Genomic DNA, 25203 nt, shown 5'->3' with positions numbered 1-25203 from the left:
CGGTAGTGAAGGTAAGTGCATTTCATCGCTGCCCCGGGGGGGGGGGGGTTGTTGATCACATACCTGGCTCCTTGCTGCGTGACAACAGCCCTGCCCGAGTTGCTTGAGATGATAGCCGGGATGGCAGTTGATACCCCTAGGCTTATGGTCATGGGGGATTTCAACTTGCCATCGATCGGTGTGTCGTCAACAGCAGCTCGGGAGTTCATGGCCTCCATGACGGCCATGGACCTGACCCAACTAGTTGACGGTCCCACCCACGTTGGGGGAAGCACACTGGATCTGATTTTTGTCTCTGGACAGTGGTTGAGTGATCTGGAAGTACGAGAATTAGCCATTGAACCTTTGTCATGGTCAGATCACTCTCTCCTTCGTCTGGACTTTCGGACCACCGCTCAACACCACAGGGAGACGGGGCCAATGCATTGGTTCCGTCCCAGGCGACTGATGGACCCGGAGAGGTTCCTGATGGAGCTTGGGTCGTTCCCTGGTGATCTGGCCCACGGCTCGGCCGAGGAGCTTGTCGCAAACTGGGAACAGGCCGCAGCGGGTGCTTTGGACCGTGTCGTGCCTTTGCGGCTTCTGACCCGGCGTAGGTCTCAACCAGCTCCCTGGTTTTCCGAGGAGCTGAGGGAGATGAAACGCTGGAAAAGACGCCTAGAGAGTGCTTGAAGGTCCAGCCATTCTGAAGCTGACCGTACACTAGTTAGGTCTCATATTCAGACCTATCTAGTGGCTTTGAGGGAGGCCAAGCGGGCCTCTGTTTCTACCCTCATTGCGTTGGCAGAGAACCGCCCGGCCTCCCTGTTTAGGGTGACTCGCTCTCTCCTTCACCAGGAGGGGCACAATGATCCCTTACAGGGTTGTGCTGAGGATTTCAGCAGGTATCTGTACGACAAAATCGCTCAGCTTCGGGACGGTTTGGACCAAAATTGGGTAGTTTCAGGCGAGGTGACGGAGGCTAGTCTTGTTGAGACCATCTGGGAGGAGTTTGATCCTGTGGCTCCTGAGGACATGGACAGGTTGCTGGGGCAGCTGAATGCCACCACATGTTTATTGGACCCGTGTCCCTCCTGGTTGGTGCTGGCCACCCGGGAGGGACACGAGGCTGGCTCCAGGGAATTGTCAACACTTCCTTGAGGGAGGGTGTTGTTCCCACCGCCTTGAAAGAGGCGGTGGTGAGGCCCCTCCTCAAGAAGCCCTCCCTGGACCCAGCTGTTTTGGGTAACTACAGTCTCCAACCTTTGCTTTGTGGCGAAGGTTGTTGAGAGTGTGGTGGCACATCAGTTACCCCAGTACCTGGATGAATCTGGATGAATCTGTCTATCTAGACCTGTTCCAGTCCAGTTTCCAACCCGGGTACAGCATGGAGACAGCTTTGGTCGCGTTGGTGGATGACCTCTGGAGGGCTCGGGACAGGGGTTATTCCTCTGCCCTGGTCCTCCTAGATCTCTCAGCGGCTTTCAATACCATCGACAATGGTATCTTGCTGCGGCGGTTGGGGGGTTTAGGAGTGGGAGGCACCGTGTTTTGGTGGTTCTCGTCCTATCTCTCCGACTGATCGCAGACGGTGTTGGCAGGGGGGCAGAGATCGACCGCAAGGCGCCTCCTTTGTGGGGTGCCACAGGGGTCGGTTCTCTCACCTCTCCTGTTCAACATCTACATGAAGCCGCTGGGTGAGGTCATCAACTGTACGCGGATGACACCCAGCTGTACATTTCCACCCCTGACCACCCCAATGAAGCTGTCGAAGTGTTGTCTCAGTGTTTGGAGGCTGTGCGGGTCTGGATGGGGAGAAACAGGCTCAAGCTCAACCCCTCCAAGACTGAGTGGCTGTGGATGCCGGCATCCCGGTACAGTCAGCTGCAACCGCTGCTGACTGTTGGGGGCAAATCATTGGCACCAATGGAGAGGGTGCGCAATCTGGGCGTTCTCCTGGATGGATGGTTGTCTTTTGAAGATCATTTGGCGACCGTCTCCAGGAGAGCTTTTTACCAGGTTCGCCAGTTGCGCCCCTTTCTAGACCGGGATGACTTATGCACGGTCACTCATGCCCTTGTCACTTCTCGCCTGGACTACTGCAATGCTCTCTACATGGGGCTCCCCTTGAGGGCACCTGGAGGCTCCAGTTGGTCCAGAAGGCAGCTGCGCGGGTGATAGAGGGAGCCACTCGTGGGTCTCATATAGCACCTATCCTGCGCAGGCTGCACTGGCTGCCTGTGGTCTTCCGGGTGCACTTCAAGGTGCTGGTTACCACCTTTAAAGCGCTCCATGGCTTAGGACCGGGATATCTTCGGGACCGCCTTCTGTTACCACATGCCTCCCACCGACCCGTACGCTCCCATAGAGAGGGTCTCTTCAGGGTGCCGTCAGCCAAACAGTGTTGGCTGGCAACCCCCAGGGGGAGAGCCTTCTCGGTGGGAGCACCTACCCTCTGGAATGAGCTTCCCCCAGGACTTCGACAACTTCCTGACCTCCGGACCTTTCGCTGCGAGCTGAAGACGTAGTTATTCTTCCGAGCAGGACTGGCTTAAAATGGGTTTTTTAGGCTTCTGTTGGCGCCACCTTCTTCGCTGAGTTCCTAATTAAGGGGCTCCGTACTGAACATCGTAAAAGCCAGGAAAAGCCGGCTTTAATCTCTCTCCCTGGATGAAAGGGTGAGATAAGAGCTGCGGGGGAGTGGTAGACCTCCCCAGGGGCTTTGTTTTTTATTAAACAGAGCCCTGAGGGTCGAGTCCCATAAATCATCCTGCCATAAGCTCCGACTTCAGTGCGCTCCTGCAAAAGCAGGAAAAGAAGAAAGTGTCCATCTCTGCTAATTGTCTTATCTTTATGGATCTCTATAAGCAGACGGAATGAGCACAAGTGAACAACTATTGGATTGCAAGTATTTTTGATTTCCTGACTTCTACCCTTTTAAAAAGAGAAACTTTTTTTTTCTTTGTTTCAACTGACTCTTTAAGATGGCGCCTGAAAAGGAGTGAAAGTAAAGAATGGAATTTTAAACAGCCTGTGTAACTAAGAAGATAAGAAACGTTATGTGTGGATTCTAATGAAGTGAAGTGAGCTCTCCTATACTTAAAGGGGAAAAGAGAAGTTTCTAGACTTATATTTTGTGACTCTTAAAAACTGAAATGGCTACTAAACCACCTAAGACTGGGGGTAGAAGGGGTTCTGAACCAGCGTTAGAAGATTTGATTAAAGAGCAAGGGAAAGTGTTTGAAGAAAGGTTTAAGGAGATTATGGATAATAATGAGAAAATAAGAGAAGAAATAAAAGAGAATAATAAAAAAATAAGAGAAGATATTTTGATGGCTTTTCAAGGTTTGGCAAAAAGACTGGAGGTGGTGGAGGAGGAGGTGCAAGAAATTGCTCAGTCAAATCAGCAAATAGAAAATAGAATGGGGGGAATGCAAATCAAATTGGAAAAAAATGAAGATCAAGTGGTGGTGATGCAGTATAGAATGATGGAAGGAGCTCTGAGAATTAGGGGCTTGAATGAGGAGAAAGGGGAAGATTTAAAAAAAAATTTATCAGAAGCTCTGGCTGAACTTATTGAACTTGATCCACAAGAGGTTGCTTATCAAATTGACAAAATTTATAGAGTTAATTCCTGGATTGCTAGGCAGAAGAAACTTCCTAGAGACATTGTGGTTTATTTTTTGAAAAGAACAGTGAGGAATCAAATTTTGCAAGTTGCTGTTCAGAAAAACTTGAAAATAGGAGAACAGGAGCTGAAGGTTTTGAAAGAGATTCCTCCCAAGATGTTAAGGGATAGAAAGGACTTTACATTTTTTACACAAGAACTTAAGAAATACCAGATTCAATTTAGATGGGAGGTTCCAGTTGGTTTGACAGTGTATTATCAAGGAAGGAGATATCGTATTGACACAGTGCTTAAGGCCAAAGATTTTCTTTCTACCGTGCTGAAACTTGAAGTAGAAATAATAGAAAAAAGAATTCAAGAGACTCAAATGGGTGTGGAAGCTGAGGTGATTCCAGTGATGTTACCATCTGAGGAACAACCACAAGAACAAAGACTGACGAGGGGAGCCCTTAAGCGTAAAGAAAAGGAGCAACAAACTCAAAGTAAAGTTCAGGATTCTGCTACAGAAGCGGTGGGAGGAGCACGTCAAGATACGGGAGGACGATCTTCAGCTGATTGCTCAAAAGCTTCAGCAGGCCAGTAATGGCAAATAAAATCTTGACTTGGAATGTCAATGGTTTGAATTCAGCTCAGAAGAGAAGAAAAATATTTCATTATTTGAAACAATTTAGAAATGATGTAATTTGCTTACAAGAAACGCATATTAAACTATCAGATCAAAAGTACTTAATAAACTCAAAGTTAGGTAAACATTTTGTTGCTTCAGCTTTGGAGAAAAAACATGGCATAGTGGTTTATTTGAGAAAAGATATACCAGCCAAGTTAATAGACGCAGATATTCACGGAAGATATATTACTATTGAACTTACAATAGAAACAAAAAGGACCCTCTTGTTTGGTATATATGCACCCAATCAGCAACAAGAAAAATTTTATAGAATGTTGTATGATAAGTTGATTCTATGGGATTATAAATCGTGTATTATATTGGGAGATTGGAATGGAGTAATAGATACACGAAAGGACAAGAGAATTTTTTCTAAGAAGATACCTGCACATGCAAAGCTGCCTAAATCCTTTTTTGACATGATAGAAGATTTCGAGTTGAGAGATGTATGGAGACTGCGGAATTTGGAGGAAAGAGACTATACTTTTTTCTCTGATAGGCATCAATCCTTCTCACGTATTGATTTTATTTTAATTTCTAATGATTTGCTTTTTAGGGTGAAGAAAACTAAGATATTTCCAAGATGTTTGTCTGATCATAGTCCTGTTTGGATGGAATTGCAATATGCAAAAGAAGGTAGAAGAACTTGGAGATTAAATGAAAATTTGTTTAGATATCAGGATAATGTAATTCAATGTAAAAAGCAGATGAAAGAATTTTTTGATTATAATTTGAATAACGAAACATCGATAGAAATGATTTGGGACGCTAGTAAAGCTTTTATGAGAAAAAACTAGAGGAAATAACAGGATTTGAAATTGTAAAGAAGGTTAAATACTTAGGGGTTTATATTACATCGTCAAATGTGAAATTGTATAAGAATAACTATGAGGTTTTATGGCAAAAAGTTCAGAAGGAGTTGATTGTTTGGAAAAAATTGCAATTATCTTTGCTGGGGAGAATTGCTGCTATTAAAATGAATGTTTTACCTAGATTTTTATTCCTCTTTCAGATGATACCAATAATTAAGAAAGATAAGAATCTTGAGGAATGGCAGAAGGGAATTAACAAATTTATATGGGAAGGTAAAAAAGCTAGGGTTAAAATGAAAATAATTCAAGATTCTCGGGAAAGGGGAGGTTTAAAAATGCCCAATTTTAAATTATACTATGAAGCAGCTGCTCTCTCTGCAATAAGTGATTGGTTTAATTTAACGGAGGAAAGAATTTTGAATATAGAAGGTTATGACTTGCTATATGGATGGCATGCATATTTAATTTATGACAAAAAAGTGGATAAGGCCTTTAAAAATCATGTGCTAAGAACTGCTCTTCTGCGTGTTTGGAAAAAATACTCTTATAAACTAAATTATAAGGTTCCTATATGGGCAAGTCCTAGACATACAATAGAGAATATAAATATAGAACAGAATCAGGAAATGATTACATATAAAGATCTTTTGTATACTGAAAGAGGTAATTTGCAATTAAAATCTCTGCACGTATTAAAAGAGGAAGGGAAAAATTATACTTGGTTTCAATATGAGCAACTACGTGCTAGATGGAAGGAAGATCAGAAAATTGGTATAGAGCAGAACGAGGGAAATTTGGTAAAGCAAATTAGAAATCAGTCTCAGGAGCATATAAAGAGATTGTATAATGTGTTACTTGAAATAGATTCTGAAAGGGACTTGGTAAAGGACTGTATGATAAAGTGGGCACAAAATTTTCAGGAGCCAATATTATTGGAAACTTGGGAAAAAGTTTGGGTTAGAAATGTTAAATTCACGCAGGCACAGAATTTGAGGGAAAATTTTTATAAAATGTTTTATAGATGGCACTTAGATCCTAAAAAATTATCGTGTATGTATCCAGATATGCAAGCAAAATGTTGGAGATGTAATCGTGATGACGCTACATATTTTCACATTTGGTGGACTTGTAAGGATATAAAGGCCTTTTGGATAAAAATTTGGTGGATCTTACAAAATGTTTTGAAAAGAAGATAAAGTTCCTGCCGCAATTTTTTTTGTTGGGAATTATTACGGATTGTACAGTAATTGAGACTAAATTGATTTTAAATCTAATAACAGCAGCAAGATTACTAATAGGACAATACTGGAAGAAAAAAGAAGTACCTACAATAGAAGAATGGATATTGAAGGTTGCCAATTTGGCTGAGATGGCGAAGATATCAGCCTTTTTGAAAGACAATACGCAAGAAAGATACTTAAAGGAATGGAAAAAATGGATTGACTATATTCAACGTAGATATCAGACTAAGAGTTATCAGACTGTTTTTGAATGATTATGATGTATTATTTTTGATTGTTTTCGGGGGAAGTTAGGAATTGATTATTGTAGGGGTATAATTAAGTTGGGATGAAAATTTTTTAGCATATGTTTGTTTTATTTTTAACTATACCTTGTGTTTGTTCCGGGAAGTCGGGGGGGGGGGGGTGTGAAGGGAGGGGGAGAGGGGGGGAAGGGGGGAAAAATTTTGTAAAACTTTTTGAATAAAAAAAATAATGGGTTTTTTAATTGGATTTTAAATTTTTATTTATTTATTGATCAAATTTATATATAATGGGGTTTTATATTATATTATGTATTTTATATTTAATTTATAGGCCATATTGAATAAGTTTTTTAAATAATGATTTTATTGTAGTGTATTGTACTGTTTTTTATCTGGCTGTTCACCGCCCTGAGTCCTTCAGGAGAAGGGCGGTATAAAAATTAAAATATTATAAAATATTATTATTATAAGTAGAATCTGTATATAGAGGTTAAATAGGATAAGAGATACAGATGTAAAAAAAAAAAAAAGAAGGACAGTGACAATATCCATTGAATTATTTTTGCTACCCCATGACTCCTGGAGATTCAAACATGGAATTGAGGAAGCAATTTAATTAACAAGACAACTGAGTGCTATACTAGAAGATTGAATCTGTAAAGGAGATAATTTCTGAGACTATTTAAATGGTATTGATTGTTTTCCTAAGGGACATATAGAATTGGGACTAGTAGTGTGCTCCTTGAAGGGTAACTTAAGGACTGAACAAATAGATCTTGGACTGCTGAATAAAAGTTGATTTAAAACAAAAAACAAAAAAATAAGGCACTTAATAAGGACGAAATGAGTGGAATTCTGATGGAGATTGAGTTACTCTTTCAAAATACAAAAGAGATCATGGAGAAAGGATTTAAGGAGACTATGGAACAAATGGAAAATATACAAGGGATGATGGGTAAAGACCAAGACACCCAAGAAAGGGAGGAGCCAACAGAAAAAATGAAGAAGGAGGAAGGAGACAAAGAAGAGACAACAATAAAAATAATAGTGATTGATGAATTAAACCAGGGGGAAAATATACAAAGAGAGTTGAAATATATGTTTGAAAGGGAGATAGGGGCCTGGGTAGAAATAATAGAAACTAGATATTGGAAGAGGGTAGAGGGCAGTAGTTGGTTCCACTTACCTTCGCTACCAGTTCAGAACTGTGAGTGCACGTGTGCGCTCACGCACGGTGCTTCTGCACATGCGCAGAGCGTCTGTGATGACATCTGGGTGGGTAGGCGGAGCCACCCACCACCACTACTGGTTTGCCTGAACTGAGGCGAACCAGCAGAAACCCACCACTGGTAGAGGGGAGAGGAATATCTAGATTGAACATCCAAGAAACAGGCATATACAGAGTTAAAGATTTAAGAGGAATTTTGGAGGTAAGTAAAAAAAAAGCATAGCAATTAAAGAATCGAAGCAGGCAAGAGGCGATGGATAGATGAGTATTTTTTTCTTTTTACTGATGGTTGATTTGTTTTTCCCTTCCCCTTTCTTTTCTTAAAGAGTAGCAATTAAAATATTGAAGCGGACAAGAGCCGATGGATGGATAATTTCTTTTTGTTGTTGTTCTGATTTGCCTTCCCTTTTTTCTCTCGCTCTTCTCTTTCTTTTTAGGTTGGTGACATGATTAGTAGTTTGATAGGAAAGAAAGATAAAGTTGGAGGCATGGCCAATATCGTGAGCAAGACGGTCACACACCCTGGTATCTCTGGGGTGTACGCTGAAATCCCCCTCCCTTGATAGGGGGGTCCATCTCGGACCATAGCTGCCTCAAAGGGGCAGCAAAGAATGGGGGAGCTGCTGGAGCGAACGGGGAGACTGCAAACTCCCTAGAGTTCCAGCTTTCTTTCCCCTCGACCCAATGGGGAGGAATGCAGCCGCCACCTGCTGCAACAAAGTCGGGACGGCCACAAGATCAGGCAGGAGGACGAAGCACAAAAGAAACAGATTATTGAAGTCGGGTGAGTTATCACCAACTCACGAAGAAACCTTATTTTAAAATTGGCACAAGCTTTAAAAGAACTTTAAACTAGCGGCTAAATGCACTGGAAAGTGAAAGTGGAAAGAATCAATTTAAAGAATACCCAAATTCTGGAAAATGAGGCCTTGGAATGGAAGTTAAGAGCCCTAATTAAATAAGAAAGGAAAATAAACACCTTTTAACTAAGCAATTGTTTTGAGATCCCTGGAAGTTTTGATGGACTACTTAGGATATAAAAGAAACAAGAAAAAGGAGTTAAAGGGAATATTGTACTGATCTTAATGGACTATCTCAAATCCCTCTATCCTCCAATTTGGGACTAGAAGAAATTTAAAGAAATTATTAAAAGGGGATAAGATTTTGAATAAAGACAAACGGAAGGCATGGCTTATTATTACAGAAATAAAATGGATACTGTGTTAATTGAGACTGTAACTTAAAAGAAGATACTTAAAGACAGAGGAAAATAAAGAAAGAAATTATCTCTCCGAATTCAAGATAATTATAATATGATTTTACGAGGCATTCAAGAAAAGATTTTGGAAAAATGACCTTCACGATCTAAAACATCTAAGAATAAGAAGAAATTTATCGCTACCTAAAATGGCTACTTAGTTATTTGTGGTTTGTAATTGTACCAAAGAGTGACATCTAGAAGCAGAGGAAGAATGTAAGAGTCAAATAGCTTTTGTTTTATGACTTTTCCCACGTAGATGGATAAGTTGGTGTGATTACACAACAGTTTTAAGAAAGGACCTTGGATGGCTGCCCTTGGATTATAGAATTAAGAGAAAATTTTGTTATCTAAGCAAAAGTGACAATTATGGAACAAAAGATTTGGACAAGAAAGTTGGTTTTTATGATTTAAAATACTTAAGAACAAGAAGAAATTTAATTGTTATTTAAAATGTTTAACTCATTATTTGTGATTTGCAATTGTATTAAAGAATGATTTCTAGAGGCAGAGGAAGAATGTAAGAATGGAATAGTGGACTATTCCCTTGAAGATGATGTTGGTGTGATTGCACGACATTTTCAAGAAAGGATCTAAAATGGCTGCTCTCAGATTTATATTAAGGAATTAAGCAGAGAATTTTAACATTTATACAAGAATACAAGTGACAATTATAGAATAATTATTAATGATGTTTTAGGGAATGGCGGGAAAGATTGTAGAATAAATTGGGGAGAGAGGGAAATGAGTGTTATTATGTAGAGGAAAAAGGTTATTTCTTTTGTTTTTAAGAATATGTAAGGGAACTAAAATGATTAGTGATAAAAACTTCCAAGGGAACAGTAGAATACAATGAAGGAATTATTAGGGAAAATAAGAAGCAATTACCCTTTTTAATTTTAATTTTTTTGTTTTTCTTTATTGAGAATTGATTATATGGAATTTTTTTAAATACATGTTATTTAGAGACAGAGGAAGATGATAAGAGGGAATAGTCTTTGTGAGTTCAGGACTATTCCCTTGAAGATGATGTTGGTGTGATTGCACGACATTTTCAAGAAAGGATCTAAAATGGCTGCTCTCAGATTTATATTAAGGAATTAAGCAGAGAATTTTAACATTTATACAAGAATACAAGTGACAATTATAGAATAATTATTAATGATGTTTTAGGGAATGGCGGGAAAGATTGTAGAATAAATTGGGGAGAGAGGGAAATGAGTGTTATTATGTAGAGGAAAAAGGTTATTTCTTTTGTTTTTAAGAATATGTAAGGGAACTAAAATGATTAGTGATAAAAACTTCCAAGGGAACAGTAGAATACAATGAAGGAATTATTAGGGAAAATAAGAAGCAATTACCCTTTTTAATTTTAATTTTTTTGTTTTTCTTTATTGAGAATTGATTATATGGAATTTTTTTAAATACATGTTATTTAGAGACAGAGGAAGATGATAAAAGGGAATAGACTTTGTGAGTTCAGGACTACTCCTATGCAAGATGGAAATGTTTATGTGATCGCTGAGCAGCTTCAAGAAAGGGTTTTTAGATGGTCTGACCTCTGATTAAAAGTAATATAGAAATACGTTCAGATTTGAGAAATTTAAGAAGTTTATAGAAGAATTATTAATGATATTTTGGGGAATTAAAATACGGGGACTAGACTTCATTTAAATATTGTTTCAGAATGGGATGGAATAGAATTTTTTTTATTAGATATGTGCAAATAATAATTAATTTTAAGAAGGAGAAGAAAATATATTGTATAGAATACAATGGGTGTGTGTGTGAAATTTGAAATATGTTTAAGGATGTATCTGACTGATAATCTGTTCACAATGATTTTTTATTATTATTATGCTTATAAAAAATAACAAACTTTTTGCAAAAAGAAAGGAAAGAAAGATAAAGTTGTTTAACAAAGGGTGACATGATTAAAAGCTAGAATAAGTGATAGAAATAAGAGAAGGGGGAATATTAGTGTATACATTTTTATACAACAAAATGAAAGTAATGACATGAAAAAATGTGGAATGATTGAATAATGATAGATTGTAACCTAATATAAATGTGTATTATTAGAAATACATGTTGATAGAATGTAATAATTATGATTAACTTTATTAGTTTTATTTGCATTAGAATGTATGACACTCTGGCACCACATTGTTCATGCATTGATTTGAGATATTTATAAAAAATAAAAACAATTAAAACTTAAAAAAAAAATAGTAGTAATTGTGAGGGAGCTTGGAGTCCTAGAAGACAACCATTTAAATATGAGCCAGCAGTTTGCAGCAGTTGCCAAAAAAGCCAACACGGTTCTAGGCTGCATAAACAGAGGGATAGAATCAAGATCACGTGACGTGTTAATACCACTTTATAATGCCTTGGTAAGGCCACACTTGGAATATTGCATTCAGTTTTGGTCGCCACGATGTAAAAAAGATGTTGAGACTCTAGAAAGAGTGCAGAGAAGAACAACAAAGATGATTAGGGGACCGGAGGCTAAAACATATGAAGAACGGTTGCAGGAACTGCGTATGTCTAGCTTAATGAAAAGAAGGACTGGGGGAGACATGATAGCAGTGTTTCAATATCTCAGGGGCTGTCACAAAGAAAGAGAGAGAAGCTATTCTCCAAAGTACCTGAGAGCAGGACAAGAAGCAATGGGTGGAAACTAATCAAAGAGAGAAGCAACTTAGAACTAAGGAAAAATTTCCTGACAGTTAGAACAATTAATTAGTGGAACAGCTTGCTCCCAGAAGTTGTGAATGCTCCAACACTGGAAGTTTTTAAGAAGATGTTTGATAACCATTTGTCTGAAGTGGTGTAGGGTTTCCTACCTCAGAGGGGGTTGGACTAGAAGACCTCCAAGATCCCTTCCAACTCTGCTATTCTATTCTATTCTATTCTATTCTATTCTATTCTATTCTATTCTATTCTATTCTATTCTATTCTATTCCTATTCCTATCTCTATTCATAATGCTGATATTATTTCTCTGACTTAATGGGTATGGATGTATACTAATACCCAGATGAGTGAAGAAATAAATAAATATAATGGTTATGAATTTATAAACCAGTCAAAACTAGCGGTGAACAAAAGAATCACTTGCAGCCATCATACAGAATTTCAACATATAATTATGGTAAATGCTATAAAGATTGTAATATTTCTGACACTACAAGCTCTATGGTACTTAAATTTCACATGCCTTCTAGAATAATCAAGTTTCTTAAATTTCTGGAAGGCCAGGAGAATAAGAGCTATTTTTATCTCAGGGACAAGTGTTTCAGAACAAACCAAACCCCAAAGAAAATAAGTACTTCTGGCCATTTGAACAGGGATTCTCTGTAGGACTTGAGTGCATGCTATATGAGAAATCTTTTTTTTAAAAAATTGCTTTTCAAGGTTGAGAGAAACTGAAATGGAAACAATTTGTTTGATCCATACCTCAGCCAGGACTTCAACTTTCTTTTTCAATATGCCAGAAATATAGCGGATGAGCCCCCATTCTTGGTTTACACCGGCTTTGCTGTACAGTTCGTTGAGGAGGCAATGAACTGTGACTCCAGACTGGCCATAGAGCTGTGTTTCCCAATCAAGACCTCTTACAAAACAAAATGTATCATGTTGGTTATATGTCCTTATTTATTTTTTTAAAAGGAAAGTGGGATATTGTAAGTCATGGGGATCCAACATTTTGGTTTGGTTTTTCATTGAATGAAAAAGAATTGGGTCACAAATAAAATATATAATATAGTTAAGGTATATAATACACATATTAAGGTTAAAATTTTATGATCTTGTGAGCCTGCATTACTAACTGTCCAGGGACACATGTAGTTCGTGGGCCATGGGTTGGACATGCCTGCCATGGGCTGTATGTGTATCAGTCCTGATTAAATTTCCAGAAATAAGTAAAAGTTACAGTCTGAAATTCAACTCTCAAAACTATAACTTTTAATACAAATATATACATGAAAATTTGTATAAAATTAGTAATTAATTAGTATTTTTACATTTAAGTTCCCACAGTGTTTTTGAAAGCCCCCCAAAGCAATTCTTGATTTAAGAACTTAAAAATTCAGTGAAGGTAACAGAATTACAGGTAGTCCTTGTTTACTGACTCAATTGGTTCTAATCAATTTGGTTGCTATGTGAAGAGAGGGAGGGAGAGAGGGAGAGGGAGAAAGGGAGAAAGAGAGAGAGAATGGGAGGGAGAGAGATCACTGGTTGTTGCTGTGTTATTCAAATAACGTTCTCTTGTATAGGTAGTCCTCAACTTAGAACAGTTCATTTAGTGATTGTTTGAAGATACAACGGTACTGAAAAAAAATGACTTAGGACCATTTTCATACCTACGACCATTGCAGGTCCTCATGGTCATGTAACCAAACTTCAGATTATTAGTAACTGGCTCATATTTATAATGGTTGCTGTGTCCTGGGACCATGATCACCTTTTGTGACCTTTTGACAAGCAAAGTCAATGGGGAAGTCAAATTCACTTAGCAACTTTGTTACTAACTTCACAACTCCAATGATTCACTTAACAACTGTAGCAAGAAAAGTTGTAAAATGGGGCAAAATTCATTTAACAACTGTCTCACTTAGCAATAGAAATTTTGGTTGAATTGTGGTTAAGGCAAGGGCTACCTGTGCCTGCTCCATTTCTCTTCCCCCTCTTTTTTTTTGCCTCATAGGGTGGAAAGATTACTTAAACAAACTATATCTTCCTGAGGTAATTTTTTTTCTGTATTGCACCATGTCCCTAAAATGTACTAAGAGCAAGTTAACAAGCTCACTCTGTAGCCTTAATTAGTTGATTAAAATCTTCCCACCAGACCATACCATAGTTTCACGCTTCCGGCTTCTAGTACTGGGAATGGCCAAAAAATGATTTTTATTACTATTTATCACCACTGTATCTGCAAACAGTTGCTATCCAAGGCAGTTGCTAAATAAGGACTATCTCTACTGTTTCAAAATTAAACAAAGCATGTATGCATTTTCTTTATTCTTGGTCAAAAGACTTTTGCATGAAGAGTTTTATGCCTTTAAAGGCATAAAACTTAAAGTGGTACTGCCATTTCTGTGGGAAGGGGGGACCTGGGTCCATTTATTATACCCCCTTATATTTACCCATATATGTTTATATACTATATAATCTTTTGTATGATTCCTACATATATTGTTGTGACAAAATAAATAAATAAAATAAATAAATATTCGCTTATTGCCCTCTTCCTGTTTCCTACATATCCTGTAACCCCTTAGTTTATAACCCTTACCCTGACACCTATCTGCCCTGTGCTTTGATTTACCTTTGGGGAATGTGTAAGGGGAGGAGGGCCATCTGTTTTGTCTCCGTTCTGAAGCTTCCTGATGTATCTTGCCTGCGGAGTGGTGGGGTTCAACCCCTCCCCTTGCCCCTCTCCTCCCAGCCATTCCCAGTGTGGCTAGCTTTTCCCAGATGATGGGGGTCCTGGGGAGGAGATCCCTCATCTACCGCAAGGCTGCCCACATCGCCCCTACTCCAGCTGTCACCCTTATCTTCCACTGTCCAGCCACACTTCCCACTTCTGCTCATTTCAATGGTTCAATGTTCACCACACTGCTGCTGCTGCAACGGTAAGGCTTAAGGGCGCAGGTGGGCAGGGGAGGGCCCACAGGTGGAGGGGTATTGCCACCAGTGCAGCCACATGCTCCTGGGATGGAGGATGGGTGGGTCAGCAGCTGCAGCCAGCTCTCCTTATCCCAGAGAAGAACCAACTTCAGGACGTCTCTGCTAGCAGCCCCCACCTTCTTCACATGGAATTGCCCAGCAGCTTCACATGGGATCACCCGCTTATGCCAGGGCGACTTCAGGGAAGAGCCAGGGAGGGCTCTGATGCTATCTGCTCCTTTGCCTCTCTAAGGAGGCCCAGCTCTTGGGTTGAGTCCCTTGACTCCCACCCACCCAAAACAAGAAGAGGCAATGCCTTCCCTGGTTTATTCTATTTGTGATTGTAAGCTCCTTGGGGCTGAGAATAATTGCTTTAAAACTGAGTTTCCTGAAGTCGACCACTAGACTCCTAAACTACTTAAAAATGATCTATTAAAAAGAAAAGTCAGTCAAAAGAGCAACATGCAAACGAAAAAAATAAAATACCCACAGGAGCAAAACAGATTAAAGTTTAATTTGTGCATATTGTTTATTGGACTGCTAAATTGGCCACGCCCACCCAGTCACATGACCACCTAGCAGGCCCACCCAGCTGGTCCGGCCCCACAACTGTTTGAGGGACTGTGAATTGGTCCCCTGTTTAAAAAGTTTGAGGACCCCTGCAAAAGCAGTCAACCCAGAGAAGCAAATTTGCTCTACCGAGGGGACCCTGCAAATAATGTCTGAACAAAGTGGTGAGCAAGGAGAGGCTGAATGCTGGGGGGGGGGATTCTACCTTCTCCCAGCCAGATGCCAGCTCCATCTGCCCCATCAAAGATATCGAAGCCGTGTTGAAAGACTCCACAAAGCCCAGGTGGTCGATCAGAGTGGGGAAGAAAAACAACTTGGATGACAGAACCAGAGGAGTCACCCTCACCCACGGCAGCTGACAACTGGGCTGGAAACATGAGCTGGAAGCCCTGTCAGATCAAGAACTGACTGAGAAATTGGCTGGGAACAATCGACTCAAGAGACATGTCATGAGATTCGGGATGGAAGCATTTGAGAACCTCAAAGTCTGGGGGGAGCTGGATCATTGCCAAAGGGTGGGGGGTGAGGTTGCAGTGGCAGCCGATTGAGCCAGAACCGTTACTCCAGATCCAGTGGCCGCAGGCCCAGCTAACGTCACTGCAGGAGCAGCTGCTGCCCCGCCAAACTTGCCCCGCACAGCACCGGCTCCTGCAAACGTCCTCGGTCAGCCCAGAGCACTGCAATTGTAAAGGAAGATCTTCCCTCTAGAAGTAAAGTATGATAGCAACCTGCAACAACTGAGGTTCTTCCTGGCACATGTCCTCACATACATGCATGAGTATGGCCAGGATTTCCAAATCCAGGGTGCCCGAGTCTGAGTCGTCACCCTGACCCTGAAACGGGCGGTGGCCTGATGGATGGTGAGCCTCCCCAATGCTAATGCCCACAAGCTGAGAAATTTAAACCGTTTTACAATAGCTCGTCATCACCAGTTCAACGACCTCCTGGAGGACCAAAAAGCCCACGATTGCATCAGAACAGTAAAACAGGGTCACCGACTGGTGGTGGAATACATCCAGGAATTCCGAGACCTTGCCTGCAGGGCAGACTGGCTGGAAGACATCCTGGTGAGCTGATTCAAGGATGGCCTGAATGACAACTTCTACCAGGTCTGCCTAGCCAAGGAGCCCCAAACTGTCTGCATGAATGGTACATCCTCGCCAAAGAGGTGGAGCTCAACCTGGCCAGTTTCCCTCGCAAAATCGGGGTAAGGAACTCCGGCACCACCAAGGGAAGGACCAAGTCTGTCCAAAAGTGACCCTGAAGATGACCCGCTGTTAAGCGAACCAATTGATCTGCTCACCCTGCCCCTAAGACTATTCATCCCCAGCTGGCGGAAAAGAGTAAAACTCTCAGCTCTCCTGGACTCAGCGTGCACCCAGTGCTTGATTAGCCCAACTCTGGTGGGGAAACTGGGCATCCCCCTGCAGAAGCTAAAAAACCCCATAGCATTTTGCCAGTTAGAGGGATCAGTCACAAGGGGGAGGGGGAGCCAGCAACTTTTGCCACAGAACTCTCATCATGAGTGTATATTTAATAGTATAAATTACGATGTATATTTAGACCTTTTATTAGCTTTATTTTTATTATTTCTCTTAATCAGTAATTTTAATCAATTAATAAATTTATCTAATTATATACTATATCATATATTGTATCACTTAAGTGATCCTTGGTGGTATTGATACAATATATGATATAGTATATAATTAGATAAATTTATTAATTGATTAAAATTACTGATTAAGAGAAAATATTGTATTGAATCTGAGTGACAAAAGTTAGTTTTAAATAGTTTTTTTTAATTGAAAAAGTTTTTACAAAAATTCCCCCTTTTCCCCCCCTCCCCCCACTCCATCCCTCCTCCTCCTCCAAAACCACCCTCCTCCCCCCCCCCGATTTCCCAGAACAAACACAAGGTATAGTTGAAAAAAACAATCATTCGCTAAAAAACTTCCCAGAACACCCATAAGATATAGTTCAAAAACAAACATAAGCTTGTGGCGGGAGGATTGGATTAATCCATAAATCCATTATTCCTCCTTCCTAATATGATACCTGTACTTTTAACATATCTCTTTATATTCAACTACCTTATATTTTATATCTTATGATTGTCTGCTTTGTAACCTCAATATAAATGAGGAACTGAATGTGCCAGCTGAACAGGAACATTGCTAAATCCTACAAGAGATAGAACATAACAGGAAGCCATATGGGTGATGTATGATACTTGCTCAACCCTTACCGTATTTGGATATTAGGTGCTTTTTGCTGTATGACATGTATTATTAAGATGTGAAACTGTACTTTCTGTACTTTTCCATAGTTACTTCTGCTTTTTGACTTAGGGTTTTTAAAACCACCTGCCTGGGCGTTTCCCGGGCAGTCCAGATTTTAGTGTCTGAACACTCTGGACTCTGATGCATCAATAAAGTCTGTTTCTCTCACCTTCCTGGTCTCGAGTCTTTCTCTTGGCAAAGTGTGGCAGTAACTGGACAACTGGACTTTGCTGCTACAAGCTAAATTATTCCAAAACAATTATACAAATTTTTCCTCTCTGGCTCTGACTTCCCCCTTACATAACCAAAATCCTTCAAGAAATAATAATTAACATTGATAAAATATATAAATCAATACAGCAGATTAATCCTAAAGTATTTAAAACCAGATAATGCATAAAAATCCAAACCAATTCAGAGAATATCTCCCTTGTAGCTTCTATAACCATATAATCAACCCATTTTTCCCCCAAATCTTTCTTACATAAAGTCTTTAGAGATTATTCTATTTACAATTCAGTACAACATATTACATAATTTCAATACAGCAAATTACAATCTCTATTCAACTTTAGTCCTTCCTCCTCTGACCATCACAATTTTTCTTAATATACAAACTTAAGAGAAAAGAGGGGAAAAAAAATCCAATATGAATCCAAATATCTAGTCTTTTGTGATATATGTCAAACATATAATCAACCCATTTCTTCCAGATCTTTCTCGCATATAGGCTTTCAGGAACGCTAATATTTTTATCTGTTAATATTTCAGAAAAAAACTTCTTTCAAGAGTAATACTTTTGTCTCTTGCCGGTTTTTTTGATGCATTAGTCTCTTGTCTTTCCTTCATTACTCCTTTTGAAAAGTCAATCACAATATCTCTTAATAGTTCCTTTTGTCCAACAATCCACAAGTTACTACCATATATTCCATCAATCCGGAAAGAAAGCTCTTGTAAAGCATTAGCCCTGTGTATTTTATCGGTTTGGGAAACAACCTCTTATAACGCAGATTCAGGCATTTCATCCAAAACTTTTAAAGAAAGCCTCTTTACATCATCTTGTTTATTCACGATCATATCTTCATTTTTATCCACTTTTGCTTGTATCTCCTCCACTCTATTTTCCAAGTACTGATTGGGCTGGTTAGTTTCCTCTAAACTCTCATCCAAAACATCCCAATTTTTTATCAATTCATATTTTTGGATAATTACATACATTTTCTCTATATTCCTGTATAAAGTCACAAATCCATTCTTCTGAAAGAACCTTCATGGCAAAATTCTTGCTGAGAGTCCCCTTCTCAAATACCTAAGCAAACTAAAGTAATCCAGCAGTCCACTTAAATCCAGATAAAACAAGAAAAAATTAAAAATAAGTAAAAATCCAGCTTAAAAAAAGCCTCTGCTCTGCTTACAGTCCAGCATGATATGATAGAGTCTCCATTCACTTTCACTTTCTCAGCAACTAACGAGCGCCATTTTGTTTCATTATGTTGATTGTAAGCGAAAAAAAGTTTTTAAAAAATAGAAGTCAGATTTAATACTTGCAGTTTAAATGACTTGTGTTTGTTCCGTTTGCTTATTAAGATCCATAGCAATCATTTGAAGCAGAGATGGTCGCTTTCTTCTCTTTCTGCCGAAGCAGAGACGCGCTGGGTCTTGAGCTGCTGCAGAGGGATTTCCAGGGAACTTTCCCCTTTGAGTTCCCCGCTTTCAAATCGAGAAAGCGGGGCCTCTAGGGAGTTCTTCCTATCTGTCCTCTGCTCTTTCCTTTCCCCTTTACCCGGGGAAAGTACTTTCAGCCGGCGAACAGCTGATATTCGCTGTTTTCACCAACTTTTTACAGAATCCCAGTGCAGGCGCCTTTCTCCGATAGCGTAGCCACCGGAAGTCCTCAATTTTAAATAGTTTTAAATAATTTGTACCTTGATTAAATATTTTCTTTTTTCTTTTTCTTTGAAGTACAGTATTTAAGTCTGTTTAGGTATTGCTAAATAATTCTAGAGTGAATTTGTTAATGGTACAGGGTAGAATTAACTATATTGTTTAATTATCTGATTATCTTACTTAATTAATTGTAACATTAAATTGATGGTAAATTAGGTTAGTAAATTACAAAAGTAAGAGATATCTAATAAGTATAACTATAGGATAAGTAGATAAAAGAGAAGGAATTGTTATTAGAAAGATAACCTCTGGAGGGGAAAGGAACTAGATAGTTTATGGTATTGTGGAAGAAGTTCTTTGGGAAACTGGACAGGACAAGTACAGCGACAACTACAAAAACTGCAAAGAAAATCACGCAAATGACTGCTTCTCCAGCAGGTCAGAAATTGATAGGAGATGTTGGGAAGTGAGAAGGCAGGACCTGCAATGAACTTACAAAGTATGCAGACAACTCTAAATATGATTCAGGACATGATTTTGAAAACCTAAGAATTGATTGGAAACAACCATGAGGAATTAAAGAATGATATGGGGTAAAGTAAAAGAGGACATATGGAAGTTAGATGATAGAATGGGAGAAATATAAGAGACAATTGCTAAGAACGAGCAGAGAATAAAAACAATGGAAATAAGAATGGAACGGACAGTAAAATTTAGAGGAGACAGAAAAGAAATAGATGGCAACGAATAGAGAGCTCAAAGAGGCAATAACATATCTCGAAATGGACAAATCCGCATTCTATCTAAGATTTCAAAATATACCAGAAAATAAAGAAGACCACCTGAATCTTATAATAGAATTGTTGGCAGATAATTTGAAAATAAATAGGACTGAACTGCAAAATGGTATTGATGAGTTGTACTGAGTGCATATGAATTATGCACAGTGAAATAGGTTGCCATGTGAGGTACATGTTCAATTCACAAAAAAAAACCAATTAGAGATGAAATTTATAGGAGAACACAGGACACATCGCTGGTGTACAAAGAGAAAGAGATATTGACTTTCAAACAAATACTTAAGAGAGTAAGAGAGCAAAGGCAAAACTATGAGTTCCTCTCCTCTCAATTAATTAAATACAACATAATGTTCTGGTGGCTAATTCCAGAAGGCTTGCTAATAACTTGGCAAGACAAAAAGATTAGGTTGGATACACCAGATAAGGCCCAGGAATTTTATGATCAATGCATAGCAATGGAGGAGGAGGAGGAGGAGGAGAGTGTTGAGAAAACAGAAGACAAGAGTCAGGAAGAAGGAAAGGAGTTGGAAATTGAATTACAGGAGAGGACTGATAGAGAACAACAGGAAAGAACAGGGGCGAGGTGGAGGATACAAAAAGAAATGAGACTAAGGAAAAGAACCAGGGCCATCAATAAAAGATAAAATGGAAGAAGAAATTAAATTAATCTCGATTAATATCAATGGTTTAAACTCTCCCACCAAAAGTAGGCAAGTCTTATCCAATCTCCAAAAATATAACACGGACATTGAATGCCTGCAAGAAGTCCATATTAGAAGACAACAAGGAAACTTATTAGAAGCCCCCAAGCTAGGAAGACTTTATTCAACTCTTGCATCACAAAAAAAAGAGTAGTAGTATATATTAAAGATTGGCTACAACCTAAACAAATTTATGCTGATGAGGAAAGTAGAATTCTATTAATTGAAATAAGAGTAAGGCAAAAAAAAAGATCTTATTGGCAGCTATCTACGCACCGAATACCGAACAAGGGGAATTTTACTATAATTTACATTAATAAATAGCAGAATTGGAAAGTGAAAGTGTTTACTGGGTGATTTGAATGCAGTCGTAGACTCAAAATAAAATTATATATCTGGGAGAAAAAAAATAAGAAGAAATTACAGGATGAGGAGGGGAATATCTATCATCAAATGGAAGAAAAAAAGAGAATAGTACCGACTACTTTTTTTGACATGATGCAAGAGTTGAACTTAAACGATATCTGGAGAAGGAAATCCACACAAAAAACAAAAACAAAAAACAACAATATACTTTTTATTCTAACCCACATGATTCATGGTCCAGGATAGACATGATTTGGATGGATTTGGAACTAAGCAAAAATATAGAGGAGATAGAAATAGCATCAAATATATGGGGAGATCATAGCTTACTGATATTAAAATGGAAAGGAAGAACAAAAACAAGAGGGAGATGGACCATGAATCAAAGGGTGATAAAAAAAGAAAAGAAAAAGTATATATAATGGATGGAACAAGAACTGGACTTTTTGAAAGAAAACTTAAATGAAGAGACGACCCTACAGAACATTTGGGATACAACTAAAGCTTATATCAGAGGTCTAACTATAGCATATGGGGTGAGAAGAAACAAAGAAAAAAGGAAACAACAATTGGAATTACAAGAGAAACTGGGAGAGTTAGACCTAAGATGCAAGACTCTCCAGATGTGAAAATTAGAGAGGAAAAAGACCTGATTAAACATAAACTAAATTTGCTCTCCCAGGAGGAAATGGCTCAAAAGCTTAGAGAAACGAAACAGGTATACTTAGAACATGCCAATAAGCCGGGGTGATGGCTGGTGTATAAATTGAGAAAGGACAAAAATAAAGGTTAATAACAAAATTACAGGACGAGGAGGGGAATGTCCATCATCGAATGGAAGAAAAAAAAGAGAATAGCCCATAATTATTTTGGAACACTTTATAGTCAGAAGAAAATAGAGGAGGAGGAGATTAAGAAATATTTAAAAGATAGAAATTTTCCTATAATATCAGATGAAATGAAAGAGATATTAAACAATAAAATCCAGGACCTGATGGTATCACCTCTGAGTTCTATAAAAAGATACAGAGACCATGGGAAAAGTTATTGTTGAACATATATAGTGAGGCTTTAGGGCAATCTAAATTACCAAAGGCATGGATGGAGGCGCTGATATCATTTATCCCAAAGGATCTTACAAATACACTGTCAACTTCGGAAGCCATACTAGGCCGGAGGCTTCCGCGCTGCCACTTTCCCATGTGTGGGAAAGTAGGAGGTGGGATTTGATAGAGGGGCCCATTAGACATAATAACATTCTTCCTGCTGGTCAAGGTCAGTGTCGTGTCCCACTCCTCCGCTGACGGCCGGGTTGGGGAAGTCCTTATCAGGCGTGCCTCTGCAGCTCTGCCAAAGTCCTAGCAAAGTTCTCAAGGCAAGCAGGAGACCAGGAAGTGACTTCAGCAATCCAAGGTAGACTTTGCCTGACTCAGAGAATGCCAGAAAGCAGATCCTTTATATAGGCCATGGGGTGTGGCTCCATGACTCAGCACTTATCCAGGCCTGCCCCTCCCTTCCTTTTGCTGACGTTGCCTATCAATTCTCCTGAAGCGAGGATCTCTCCAGGCTCCAGCTGTTGGCAATTCACATTCCTCAGGCTCACATGCTGTGGGGGAGGGGGAGGGGTCTAGTTACTCCGTTTGCCTGGGCATGGAGCCAGGGCTGGGGGCTGGAGGCACGTCAGGCCCTTCGTCTTGCTCGGCCTGTCTGAGCATGGTGCCAGGGCTGGGGCCTGGAGGCATGCCAGGACATTCCTCAGTGTTCGGCAGGAGATTAGAGGGACCCGGCTGCGGGGAAAGCGAGCGAGACACAACAGTCAGGCCGAGCTTGCATCTGGAGAAGGAGTGGCCGGAGTGATGTTTCGAGATGGGACGGTTGGCGATTGGAGCATGTGATCGGCAGAGGGGTCAAGGGGATGGTGATTTTGGAGTTTGTCTTGCTGAGGAAAAACGTGGATCCCCAGATTCAGTTTCCCCAGTTGTGCCAGTTTACCTATGCTAGTAAAAGAACTTTGAAAGATGTTTGCTTTGGAGTCTTTTCTGCAGGAGGGGGTTTTCTGCAACGCTGACATACACAGCAAATCAAAAAATATAGGCCAATCTTGCTACTCAATGCGGATTACAAAATATTTGTAACAATAATGGCTGAAAGAGCCAAAAAAATACTAAACGAAATTATTGATTTAGATGAAAATGGATTTTTGCCAAATAGACATATAAGGAACAATACACGGATGATTATGAATTCATTAGAATATTATGAGGCCCACCCGGATAAGTAGCTGGCATTAATGTTTGTAGATGCTTAAAAAGCATTTGATAAAGAGGAGAAGAGGAAGGAAGAGGGGTAGAAGAGGGAGAAGGAAGGTGTAGGGTGGAGGGAGGAGAGGATGTAGATAAGAGAAGGAGAGGAAGGTCTGGAAAGTAAAAGTAGGTAGAAGAGGGAAGAGTGTTAAAAAGGGGGGTGGTGACTGGGCAGGCCCGACTAATTGTATAAAACTGTACATTGAATGAATTGTTTGACATGATTGTAAAAATAAAACTTTTTTATGGGGAAAAAAAAAAGCATTTGATAATTTAAACTGGAATTCTTATTAACCAATTGGAAATCATGAACTTTCGAGAGAAATTTATGGAGAGGATTAGAGCAATTTATTCAAAACAATCGGCTAAAATAATAATAAATGGGGAAACAAGAAAGAAGATTAGTATAATTAAGGGGGTAAGACAGAGATGTCCCTTGTCACCCCTCTTATTTATACTATCATTGGAAATATTATGTTAGACAAAATCAAACAATAAAAGGATTGAAAATTAAACAGGAGGAATATAAAGTCTAAGCTTTCGCGGATGATCTGGTTTTTATTATAGAAGATCCTTTGGAGACTGGAACCACCTTGATACATGAAGTTGAAGAATTTGGTAAAGTGGCTGGGTTTAAAATAAATAAGCAAAAAACTAAAATAATCACTAAGAATTCTACAAAAAGGTAAGACGGGGAATTGGAAGAGAAATTGGGGATTCAAATTGTTAAAAAGGTAAAATATTTGGAAATTTGGTTAACGGCAAAATGTTCTACTTTAAAAGAGGATAACTATGACAAATTGGTACAACAAATACAAAAAGACTTAGACATTTGGGCAAAATTACAAATATCTTTAATTGGTAGAATTGCCACAATAAAAATGAACATACTACCTAAATCAGGGGTCCCCAACCTTTTGGACCTCAAGGACCACCAAGTTCATAATTTTAAATCCCGCGGACCACTACTATGAATCCAGCACGCCACTTGCTGAAGCGCCTGGACTCCCAGTGACGAGATTGGGTCCTTCATGGACTCTCCCTCCCCCCACCCCACCCCACCCCCACCCTCTCTCTCTCTCTTTCTCCCCCCTCTCTCCCTTCTCTCTCCCACTCTTTCTCTCTCATTGTCTCTCTCTCTCTCTCCCCCACTCTCTCTTTCTCATTCAGATTCTCTCATTCAGATTCTCTCTCTCTTTCTGATTCTCTTTCATTCTGTCTCTCTCTCATTCTCTCTCATTCTGTCTCTCAATCTATCTCATTCTGATTCTCTCTCATTCTGTCTCACTCTCTGATTCTCTCTTTCTTATTCTCTTTCTCTGTCTCTCATTCTGATTCTAATTATCTCTCTCTCTCTCATTCTCTTTCTCATTCTCTCTCATTCTGTCTCTTTTTCTCTATTTCATTTTGCGCGGCATCAGCATTCCTCCTCAGTATATTTGCGCCAGCCAGTGGAGCAAAGCAGTCCCTGCAAGCTCTCGTCTCTCGAGGAGCCCGGCCAAAGTTTTCCACGGTGCTTTACATATATTAACTACAAGTAGAATTGTCATAGCACAAAATTGGA

At 39.4% G+C, this 25203-nt stretch overlaps 1 protein-coding gene across 2 annotated transcripts in view; it reads right to left on the bottom strand.

The window, feature by feature from the left end:
• PHKA2 (phosphorylase kinase regulatory subunit alpha 2) overlaps positions 1–25203 on the bottom strand; it is a 361986-nt gene that overhangs the window by 185864 nt on the left and 150919 nt on the right. For both annotated transcript variants that reach the window (XM_058186862.1, XM_058186861.1), the window contains one exon: positions 12517–12673. In XM_058186862.1, the coding sequence (XP_058042845.1) occupies positions 12517–12673 (157 nt within the window). The remainder of the gene's footprint in view (positions 1–12516; positions 12674–25203) is intronic.

This window comes from Ahaetulla prasina, chromosome 5 (genome assembly GCF_028640845.1).
Source record: "Ahaetulla prasina isolate Xishuangbanna chromosome 5, ASM2864084v1, whole genome shotgun sequence".
In the NCBI taxonomy this organism is placed as follows: Eukaryota; Metazoa; Chordata; class Lepidosauria; order Squamata; family Colubridae; genus Ahaetulla; species Ahaetulla prasina.
This window is presented reverse-complemented; position numbering and strand designations above follow the sequence as displayed.